Here is a 12,517-nt window from a genome sequence, read left to right as displayed (position 1 = left end):
CTACACGACTGATACTGACGTACAATATACAGCACAAAACACTACGTAGGATCATCAACAAAAGCTGGCCTGAGTGTGCAATGATCCAGTTTTAGGAAAAGGATTGACTAAGTCCCCTAGTATTTCGTTCAGGAAAGCACGCTCTATGAGTAACTCTCTAGTTAAGAGCAGCCCTGAGACTAGACCAACTAAAACATGGCTCAATAGCAGGACGGGGTTCATCAAATGTGCATCCTGTAAGGCCTGCAAGTATGGTATTAATACATGCCTATACCAAACGCCATTTCAGCCTAAACCAGTTAAAATCACCAAAGCTCTCAACTGCAAGACCGAATATGCGGTATATGTGCTGGAGTGCTCATGTGGCCTGCGTTACGTTGGGAGCACGAAATTGCAGGTAAACAAACGAGTGCTCCAGCACATCAGAGCTATCACTAACAGTGATGCCGCTTATCCGGTGGCAAGACACTTTAAGGAGTGTCATGAGAATAATTTGTCTCACCTCAAATACTTTGTTATTGACACGGTTCTGCCATTGAGAAGGGGTGGCAACCATGATCAACTATTGAGATGAATGGAAACAAGATATATCTTAGAGTTGGACAGCAAGGCACCCCAAGGGTTGAATGCAAGTGAGGATTTTTTTACTCGTCTAAAAATATTACCTACCACTCGCATTGTATGTAGTTCAGTCGTACTGCCGCCTCCTGACATATTACCTAATAGAACTGATGATTTTAAGACTATGTGTTTTTACTCTTACTTATCCATTCACGGCTGTGATTCGGATCAATGTAAATTAAAGCACACTTTGCACATAACACAACGCACTTTCTCTCCCACAAGAAAATCATTTGGCCCACTAGGGCTGACATTCTGAATATATCTTTATGATATATATCTTTTGCATTGCAATAACTTGGTCATCAATACTCCAGGTTGCTAGCAGTATCAATCGGCATTTAGGCCTGTTTTGAGTTGCAGATGACAGAGCTACTTATGCATTAACCATAACCGTATATTCTGAAAGTTAGAATTGGATATGCAATTATGCTGCTAATTCCATTTGATCAGTTTTACTGGTTTTATTGCTGTAATGTTTTAGCTTTGGATTTTAGCATTTTTATTAGATTTTACTAATGCTATACTTTGTACTTATAAATACTTTTTTTATATTTATTGGGTTTAGCGCTATTTACACTGTGATACTTATCATTGTACTGTATTGCGTTATGATTTGCACTTGCATTGAGATATATTTCACTTCAAGGATAATGTGTTTTCCATGTCTATGAATTCTTGTGAGAGTGTCTTTTCACATGTTTGGAGGACTAGCACTTTAAAAAGGTCGAAAAACTCTCCATTAGCGTACCATGTGATCAAGGCCTCTGCGAGGCTGAAACGTGTAATGGCGGTGGTGCAGGGCGTTTGTGCGGTGGTTACAAGGAGAAGCAACAACAATGATGGACAGCACTATGGTAAATAAAACCATCATTAACCTAACCCATCGCCCGCTATCTTTCATGGAAAAGAAAACTCTTTGCTTAGGCCTCACCTTCTGCCCCACCGAAATGTTTAATTACTCAGACACTCGTATCGACATGTTCAAGTTCGTCAGAAAGCTCAAACTGACAAAGTGGCATAGCTTGAAAGGCAGTAGAATGAGGGAAGGACGGTACCGCCAACAATACCATCATTCTTCCTAATTTGACAGTGGGGATGCCAATATCCTTATAACCATGCAGAAACTTGAATCTAACACCGAGACCGCATCTAGTGGGAATGTAATTGGGACAACTTCGATTGCGGACATTATTACTGACAGAGCAGCCTCTACCCCATTTAAGCCCAGGTTAACCTTCTATCCGAATTTCCCACACGATAATATAGACACGTTTCATGATGTGGTAACCAAAGCTCTGCTGCAGTGTAAACATAAAAAAAGCCAAAGACGCTCTAAAACTTTTAATCTAACAGTCAAGCAGAAAAACATAATTGCATCTTTGGCTAACGATAAGGAAATAATAATGCGTCCAGCAGACAAAGGGGGCAATATTGTGCTCCAAAGTAAGGAAATATATATCGCTGAGGCACATAGACAATTGAAGAACGGCAGATTTTATTGCAGATGCAACACCAAAACCTACAAAGACAGTATCACTTCAAGTTGGGGTAAACTATCCGAGTGGCAACAACAAGGCATTATCTCTTGGGAAAAGTATCTGTTTCTCAAACAAGACTTCCCGAAACTCCTGATAATATACTTTCTCCCTAAGATACATAAGAACCCTTTGGCCCCCACGGTAGGCCTATTGTATCATCTATAGGGAGTTTTTTTGAGAACCTCTCAAAATATGTGGACCACTTTTTACAGGACTATGTGTCAACACTTCCCGCCCATGTAAAAGGCACTAAATATTTTCTGCACAAAATAGAGAGCATTGCATGGGAAGAAGGATATATGTTCATCACTTTAGATGTATGTTCTTTGTACACCATTATAGATCACATCCAAGGGATCCATGCATGTAGGCATTACTTGAGTGAGAAACATATAATGTATCTTGCACACACCACTATGCTATATATAGTGGTGTGTATATGTATGCTATATATGATGTACATGTGCCTCCAAAACAACATTTTTATGTTTAATGGTGATCTGTACAAACAAGTCCTGGGAACAGCTATGGGCACATGCTTTGCCCCTAGCTTTGCGAACCTGTTGCTAGGCTTGTGGGAGGAAGAGATAAGAAAAGATGCTAAATATGCTTCAGATTTCGAAAAGGTCGTCATATGGTTACGTTACATAGACAACATTTTCGTAATATGGAAGGGGAATGAACAAGAAGCTAGAAACTTCATAACTATACTGAATGAAAATATGGATATCATTGTACTCACCCACACTATGAGTAAGGAAGAAATAGAATTCCTAGATGTCAAGGTCAAAGCAACAGAAGGCACCTTACAAACAAGACTGTTCAGAAAAGACACGGCAGGCAACAGTCTTCTCCACGCTCTCAGTGGCCACCCAGATACCCTTAAATGGAGTATTCCATATGGGGAGCTACTGAGATTGAGAAGAAACTGTAGCAACAATGAGACGTACCATTTGGAGGAGAAAGTCATGCTTTCCAGATTTAAGGCACAAGGGTATCCGGATTGGATACTCAACAGGGCAGTATCTAAAATGACAAATATCACTAGAGAGAGTACCCTGAAACCAAAAGAAGATGAATATCCTAAAAACATCCCTGAGACTAGAGTGATTCTCACTTACAATAGAGACTCACAGAAGGTACACAAAATTCTTAACGACAACTGGAACATTCTAAAAAGTGACACCATAATAGGCCCCACTATTGGTGATAGACCTAAAATTACGTACCTTAAAGGTCGGAGTCTGAAAGACATACTGATGCATGGTGACATCACAGAGCCCGCCGACTGTGACAAACACAATCTTAAGGGATTTTATCCCTGTGGCCACTGCAAAGCATGCCGTACCAGTTATATGGTACAGGAGTTCAGTACACCAAACCACAATAGAAGCAAAACTATAACTCAGTTTCTCACCTGTAGTACAACGTATCTCATCTATATTTTGGAATGTCCATGCATAAAAAGATATGTAGGGAGTACAATCCTTATGGCCAAAAAGAGGGTTCTTGAACATCTCAGAGCAATTAACAACAAAAACCCCACTACCTGGTAGTGCGGTACTTTGCTGACTACCATTTGTCCAATAGCTCACTACTACTCTACTTTGCCATAGAACAAGTACAGATGGGTCCGAGAGGAGGCAATAGAGAACTAAATCTTAGAAAACGAGAATCAAAGTGGATCCTTGATCTCGAGACCAAGTACCCAAAGGGACACAATCAAGATGAAGAATTAGCAACACATTTAATTGAAGAGTAATTTGATGTACAGAATTCGATTTTCTTGCTTGTATTTTTCTCCATGATGTGCCAAGTTCTAGTTTATGTGTGTACATATGTATTATATAATGTATATGCATACTCTATATTAATCAAAAATGTTCTTGTTCTTTTTTCACAGGAGGAAAGGAAGGGACCCATCGACTTTTCACGGGCACATCACGGGCCACCTACCCTTTTCTTCCCCTCTTCAGGGAGTGCACCATTGGGTGGATAGATAAGAACTTTTCACTTCTATTTCACTTTTACACAATTTTGTTCATTATTTTATGTGGTACTTGTGACCATTAGGAGGAGTTGGTTTTATGCCACTTGGCGCAAGTATTGAGTTACTGCACAATATACGACTAAGGCCATGGATAATTGAGCTTGGTGACCAGGCATGTGTAATTCTGTGTCTGGGTCACATAAAATGTTTCACCACCCTGTATATAAAGAGCACTTCCCTCCCTAATTTTTTAACCCAGTATATTGGAGACCCCACTTCCTTACAATGAGGATACACCCTTAGGGGAGTCTGACCTTTAGGGCATAGAACGACCTTAGCCACTTGGCGGGAGTATTGTTTGGTTCACTATGTATGTCTGATAATGGCATTACAGCCTATCCTATAGTCAGTCCTATGTGCAAAAAGGTGTGCCGGAACTTTATACAAAGAGAGCACGAGCCGCAGCATGGATTATTGAAGCCGGAGGGTAACTTTAACCACTATAGCAGAATTTGACTTTGACACTCGGCACCTTCATTATCGCGGTCTGCTGTCGAAGCATAGACATGTTCAGGCTGGGTAATGGTCGTGTAGAATATCGCCAATACTGTATTGGATAGCATTAACTTTATTTACGATCGGTGAAACATTAAGAAACCATTAGTCTGATTTATTTTTATTTTTCCTTTTCTTTTCCTTACAACTTGAAAATGTAAATATACCTATGTGAACAAAATAATGTATTGTTTAGGCAAGCTCCATATACAAGCAGGCATATGTGAAATTAACAATGCAGTAATGTATATATATGATGTTCCAATATGGCCGCTACAGTTGTGGTGCAGTGTATGGTGACCCTAACTTTGAGTCCCCTTTCTGTGTGAAGTACCAAATGTATGTATTGCACCTTGTCACAACGCTCAGTATGTGATCAAGGAAGTTTGACTTTCAAAACGCGTAACATTCTGAGGAAATAAAAAATACTGCTTTCCAACATTATCTGAGAGCGCGCAGTAATTTGCTGATCTGTGGAAATACTTTCGCCGGTTTGAGCTTTACCGGCTCAGCGCGCCACCAAACAATGGGCAGATCTCCCGGGAGGAGCTTCTCGTATCAAGAATATATATTTTTATATATATATATATATATATATATATATATATATATATATATATATATTATATATATATATACATATCCAACAAACAAAGTTACCAATGTGGGGGCGCCCGCCCGGAAGGTTTCCTTCTGGACATGAAGACTCAACAGCGCCAGCTCTCAGCACACCTCAATCACAAATTACTGGCTTGACGCGTTTCAGACGGGTAGTCCTTTATCAAAAGCCGTTCAAATGAAATGCAGCAGCAGACTGTAATAGGACATCTGCTCTTTATTCAAACACTCCGCCTCAGTCGGTGTGTCAACCAGGGGCAACCTGCCCCCATGAGTCATGGTACTTGCAGTTCCTAATTCGTCATTAAACCCCAGTGGGTAAGCTGTAATTTCAAAAGTCATACAATTATTTCACTATTCAAGTGGATCGATTCGGAGTCTTCATGTCCAGAAGGAAACCTTCCGGGCGGGCGCCCCCACATTGGTAACTTTGTTTGATGGAGATATATATATATATATATATATATATATATCATACTAATAAGAAATTGCTTTGCTCAAAATTATACTGAATACACATCAACACCCATTCAACATCTCTTTGGATCACAAGTGTAAGCTAAAAGTAATATTGTGGTGGTGTATAGATGGAAAATATAATGCAGCAGCTGGATTCTTATTCAAAGGTGGGAGCAGTGATCTTCTAGCTGCTTGTATTCTAATTTCAGAGGTTTATTTGATATTACACAAAGCAACTATGACAACATGATACAACATTTTTGAATTTTTATATGACAAAGCCCTACAACATTTTTTAATTTCTGCCTTTGGCTCGACCGTGAACCGAATCATTTTGAGTCCTGCGTTAATACCGAGTAATACTTGCACACAAAGTAAGTAATTAACACCAATGCGTGTGGCATTTACAGGGTGCGCAATTGCCACCCCATTCGGAGTTTCTAACCTTGTAAATTTGATGGCTGTGGTAAAACACTGTTTATCCTCCTCAGAGATGCACACTCTTGGAATGTGTGGTGTTATCCTGCATGGTTTGAAAACCTTGTGGGCAAACACCTGCTTGTGCAGTACATCCTGCAAAACTCATGATCACAAATTTTGTGCAAACATGAGTTTGAGCTAGAATCAGAATGTGTTAGCCACTCAAAATCAGGCAGTCTGACGAACAATCACAGCCAACTATGGATCTTTGTAGTACACAACACTGGCGTTCCCATGGAATCAATTAAAGTCACCCATGAACAATTTATGTACCATCATACATAACAGCACAATGATGACAATAGCACTGGAATTCCCAAGGTTTAATATCTGTCAATGCATGTTTTAATAAATATTTTAATCAATGTAATTTTGTTTGACGAAGTTAAAAAACAATCCCTTTCGAGTGTTAGTGCGCTGTATTACAAATTGCTAGAATAACATTATGTACCAGAACATAATTTCCAGTTTAAAAGTGTTATTTTTGCCGTGCTCCCTTTCCAGTTTTCCATTCCAAAATGTTTAAATCGATGCCGCCATTCCAAGGAATACATATATTGTACAAAGTCAGTCTCAAGTTAGGTATGGCTAGTTTGCATAAACGTATTTATTTTCATTCTACAGAAGGTACACAAACTATCTCCATAATTTCACCCATTATTACATGTGAAACGTTATCATGTTTTAAATATTTCCTGTGCTGTTGATACGTACAGTTTTTCCAAGTTTGATAACAATTTTTTCCACTGCCAGATGGTCTTTGAAATTAGGGTGAGCTTTCCTGCGCCGATAATCGTCTTCCGTGAATGGAATCTCTGAATCATCCTGTAAACCAGAAGAAGACAGAGACTGAATTTGTTTCTACAAATAGACATAGTTTGATGACAAAAACTGCAAATCCTTTTCAGTTTGTTCTTTTCCACGCCATACTAAAATGCATAAGTATCTTTTTTTTCAAAACTGATTTTATTTATTTTCATAAGAGAATAGACTTGACATAGGCATACAAGCATGGTAATGTCGAAAACAAAGATGAGACGGTATTGGCCATTCGGTTACAGCCTATGTATACCATTTCAGGTTGTAACAAATTAATCCACACAACAGAAAAGAAAAAGAAACCGAAAAAGGAAAGAAAAAAAAACAGTAATAGGAAATAACTGATTCCTCAGTGTGAAGAAGAAGGTCGCTGATGCCAGATGGTCCGTAATGCATAAGTGGAGAGGGGATAACTCCCACGCTCCTGTGAGGGGCACCACTAGCGCAATCAAACTTGAGGGGGTCCCTGCAAACTACACTGCTAAAACACTTTACAAGCGCAACTGTATTGGATAGCATTAACAAAGTTGAATTGCATCTTAAGCTGTAACATGGCTGAAAGCCAAAACTAAACAAAAGCTTAACCTTTTGCACCATGACTAATGCACAGTTTAAACCAGACAAGCAAGCCAGGAGTACTCATGGCAGTAACTAGATTGTGGAAAACACGAGAGGAAAAAGATGGAAAGCAGCAAAATGGGGGATTTGTAACGGCTACGAATTAAAAAGACTGCCCTGAATTATGTACTTCAGTTGAGGATACACTTAAGAGGAGGCAGGTCATTGGAAAACCAAGATGGTTAAGAATGTTTTTCTACTAATGCTTGAATTTACCACCATGATAGCCAAAGTTTCCTAGGACAGAGAATAACTCTAAGGTGCAAATAACCGTCCTATATTATCAACCTGAATACTGCACCAGCTACCTTGACTCCAACGATGATCCCCTTCCACTGAAAACCACTCTTGAGAGCAGACACCAGCAAGGAGACCTGCTGGATACACACAACTTCATAAAATAGTGTATTCCCTCATCATGGGGTGCAAAAGAACAGATATTTTATGTGGCTTCTATCAATGAGGAACCCTATCAGTTCAAATACAAGGTTACAACACCTGTGATAACTATGTCCCTGAAGAAAAACAGAATACCCACAGTTTCATTAAAAAAACATTAATGACATATAGCTTAAAACTGGAACACAATCTCAGGGGTGTCCCCTATTCCCTCCTTGACACTTCATCTCAATCTATTGAAGGTAACACTCACAAACTATCTTCAGTTTTTGGTGGAGGGGAGGGCAATACGCTTATTCAACTTTGATTCTGTTCCACCATAGGACTGAATCCCTCTTGATTTTCGTAATTGATAATTGGCAGATGGTGATGAACAGCAGACGTGTCAGCAGCCAGATTATTTTTTACCTATCTGTAGATTAGGCACTGTTGACTATGTCACTTTTTTGGCATTAGTGGCTTTACCACCTAATGGTGCCAACCCTTTTTGGACATTCACAGCCTAAATGTGGGACTACCTTCTTTAAGTCGGACTGTTTATAGCTCTTAACTGTGTGTTTCCCAGAGCACCATGCTCTTCCCAATTCAATGCATAGATACAATTACAGCTTACATTGTCTGAGTGAATCAACATACTCTTAAGAGGTTCTTAACTGAGTAAACATTCCCTCCTATTAATATGGAAGCTCTTTAGAAAGGTATGGATGGGTTATGCGCCCGTCCGCGCCAAGGATGAGACAAAGACGGGACGCTCTGTCTTATTTAGCAGGAGAACTTATCAGGCAAAGGTCTTAAAGAGCCTAAATTCGAATTCTCCTTGCCAACATCTTATACCCCCTGACATCACTCATGGAGCTTGCTCTTGTTGTAGGTGCCAGTCAGTCCTCCCGTTCGTTCCTATAACCGGAATTTCTAATCAAAACATACCTTTCAGGTCTGGCAATGTTAAGCACGGGGGTCTACTTAGGGGAGGTCTCATCAATGCACGATCCGTGGGCAAACACAGTCAAGACATCAGAGACCTCATATTAGACTCCCAATTAGACATCCTATTTGTGACAGAGACCTGGCTTAAGGACTGGAGTAGACCGGATATTGCGGACGCAGTTCCACCAGGCTTTCTCATACACAGGAAGGACCGATCTGTTGGTAGGGGTGGCGGGTTGGCCATCATTTTACGTGACTCACTTATCTGCTCCTTTTTTGAATTGGATGCGATGGTAGAAGCTGAAAGTCTTGGTTTCTGCCTCTCTCTGAATGCCACCTCATGCTTTTCAGGTGCCCTTATTTACCGGCCTCCCGGTCAAAACACTACATTTATCAATTCACTTAATGACTCTTTAAGTCACCTTACGCTTAAATATGCAAATTTTACGCTCTTAGGTGACTTTAATCTTCATTTAGAGGATAACTCTGAATCTGGAGTAGATCATTTTTTTCAAATTTTAGAGTTATTTTCATTACAGCAAATAGTGATTGGCCCTACCCATCGGGCAGGTCATACTCTTGATGGGGTCTGTTCAAATTTATCTTGGCTTACTGTAGACACCCCCTCTCCCTTAATCTGGTCTGATCACTCCTTCATTTCTCTTAAAATCACAATGCCTCCGAAGACACAGATAGTAAAACTTTTTAATGAACCACGGCAGGGGCCTTTATGGGCACAGATTGTTAAAAATCCCAATCTATTGATGGTGGCCAAAAATCTTACTCCTACTCGGCAAAACTGAGATAGATTCTTGCCTTTTTCAGTCCTGGCTTACAAACATCGGCAGGGCTCTCACGCCCTCGGACATAAAGAGTAAGCCACTAAAACCTAAAAATCTAAATACTCCCTGGTTTACGCCCCAGTTGGCTCAAGCACGATTGCATTGCAGACAACTGGAGCGACAGTGGAGAAAGGGGTATATGGAGAAGCAAGAAAAAATGTTTAGGGAAGGTAGAAAAGCGTAATTTTCCCAGGTCCAACTGGCTAAAAAGGTCTTTTTTACAAAAAAAACAATACAGCCAGAAACTGATTTTTCAAATTGTGAAGTCCTTTACCACACCGATGGCGGAACAAAGGGAGCTGCCTACTTCTCAGTCGCTATGTGATCAGCTCTCCCTGTTCTTCGAGGAAAAAATCCTTAAAATCCAAAAAGATTTTCCTTGCCCCAACCTCATCCCTGACCCTCCTCTGACGAATAGTCTAGCCTCCATCGCCACATTTCAACCTGTCTCGCTGGATATGACTCTTTTGGCCATGGAAAAATGCAAATCAGGGTCTCCATCTGATGCCTGCCGTCCATCAGTCCTTCACAAATTGTCAGAGGTAGTAAATCCCATGATCAACCAGATTGTTAATTCATTGCTTAGTACTGGTATTGTCCCAGCTGACTGGAAGATGGCACTGGTCAAACCACTATAAAAAAACCAACACATTGACTCGGCAGTGCTCTCCAATCTTCGTCCCATCTCGCTCCTTCCAATTCTGGGCAAAATTACGGAAACCTTTGTCTTAAAGGAGCTTACAAAATTTTTTGAAGAGCAAAATGTTCTTCATCCAAGCCAAGCTGGATTTAGGCCCAAACACTCCACTGAGTCAGCCCTCATTGCAGTGTCCGACTCCTTGAAAATGATTGCAGATAGAGGCAGGAAGGGGGTCCTGATTCTGATGGATTTATCAGCTGCATTCGATACGATCTCCCATGACATTCTACTGAGGCGTCTCGAATGCAGCGGCATCTCAGGTATGGTGTTGAGGTGGATTAAATCCTTCCTGACCTCACGGAGGCAGGCTGTCTCTCTGGGCCCTTTCCTCTCTTCTGAACGACCTATTACTGCAGGAGTCCCTCAGGGATTTTCCCTAAGTCCATTACTCTTCAATGCTTATATGGCCCCCCTCGTCACCCTGATTAATTCCTTCGGGATTGAGGTGCTGTCGTACGCAGATGACACCCAATTGATTATTTCTTTGGAGAACGACTCTACGCAGGCTGAAATTAACTTCAAACTTTGTCTGACTGAGGTTCTTCAATGGTTGTCGACTAATCATTTGAAGTGTAACACTGACAAAACAGAGATTCTCCCTATAGGGACGGATACTTCCTTCAATCCGTCTAAGTGGTGGCCCAATGGCGCAGCCCCACCTCCTGAGGTTGTGAAGGTTGTCAGGAACCTAGGAGTCCAATTTGACAACTCCCTTTCTTTTCTACCCCATACTAAGGCGATTGCAGGAATGTGTTTTGGCTTAATCAAAACTCTAAAAAAATTCTTCAGGTCTCTTCCTCTATCTGCAAGAAAGTCTGTGGCAGTGGCCCTGATACTCTCTCGTATTGACTACTGTAATGGGCTACTGGCTGGAGTCAATAAGTCAGTCTTAAAGAAGCTCCAGGTAGTTCAACATGCCACAGCTCGTCTGGTACTTAAACTTCCCAGAAAGTCCTCAGCTTCGGCTGCCTTGAATAAACTCCATTGGCTCCCGGTACCTAAAAGAATCCTCTTTAAGATTCTTCTGGTCACATTTAGGGCAAAGATGAGGGTCGGTCCCAAGTTTTTGTCTGCACGCTTTCTGCCATATACCACTGCTAGGTCACTCAGATCCTCTTCGGCAAATCTTCTTCAACTGCCCAACTTCAGATACAAACTAAAGGGTGAAAGAACCCTAGCCTTTTTGGGGGCCAGAGCATGGAATAAGCTGCCAGCCCACATTAAACTCTGCAACACTGAACTATCTTTCAGGAAAGACCTTAAAACCTGGATCCACGGCATTTCGGATGAGTGTTGTCTTGCTCTGATCTAATCACCCTTAGCAAGCCTACATTAGATTCCTTCTTACCACTGTACGGCGTCAGCGCCAAGATACTCCTCACGGAGTGATAGTTGCGCTTTATAAATACAATCCCAATTCAATTCAATTCAATGCCTGATCTCGATTTGGAGAGCATCACTACCGTCCATAGTCTTATTCTATCTCACATCACTGCTACTGAAAATACATCTATTCAGTAAGGCTTTTTCTAACTGGGCAGATTCTAGTCAATTCCAAGAAATATCTTTTTGATTTCACAGAACCCCACAATAATCCCTCAAACAATACACTGCTCTACCTTGGTGACATCCAGCTGCATACAGCTTAATCAACCTCTTCATCACATGAACTTACAGAGATCCTAAATATGTGCTTCCTCCATCTGTAGCCTCAGAGATGGTCACCATCCATTCAACAAATTATGTAAGCATCACAGCTGAAGAGGAGGTGACTGACTGTTTGTTCAGTTGGATGCCTCCTGCGCACTTCATGCGGTTCCCAATGAGGTATTTCTTTCTATTCTAACAAAACCAATGCATAATACGGTAGGTGCATTCATACTTATTACTTTTCTCAACAAATGATGGAAGTTATGAACATTTGGGGAAGTATTTTTTCAATTTTTTG

General features: G+C 40.8%; 1 protein-coding gene across 1 annotated transcript in view; it reads right to left on the bottom strand.

Moving 5' to 3' along the window:
* AK7 (adenylate kinase 7) overlaps positions 1 to 12,517 on the bottom strand; it is a 274,267-nt gene that overhangs the window by 137,157 nt on the left and 124,593 nt on the right. The window contains exon 5 of the mRNA XM_085628033.1: positions 6,979 to 7,089. Within this exon, the coding sequence (XP_085484159.1) occupies positions 6,979 to 7,089 (111 nt within the window). The remainder of the gene's footprint in view (positions 1 to 6,978; positions 7,090 to 12,517) is intronic.

This window comes from Triturus cristatus, chromosome 9, assembly GCF_964204655.1.
Source record: "Triturus cristatus chromosome 9, aTriCri1.1, whole genome shotgun sequence".
In the NCBI taxonomy this organism is placed as follows: Eukaryota; Metazoa; Chordata; class Amphibia; order Caudata; family Salamandridae; genus Triturus; species Triturus cristatus.
Note: the sequence above shows the minus strand (reverse complement) of the source record. Positions and strands in the feature narration are given on the sequence as shown.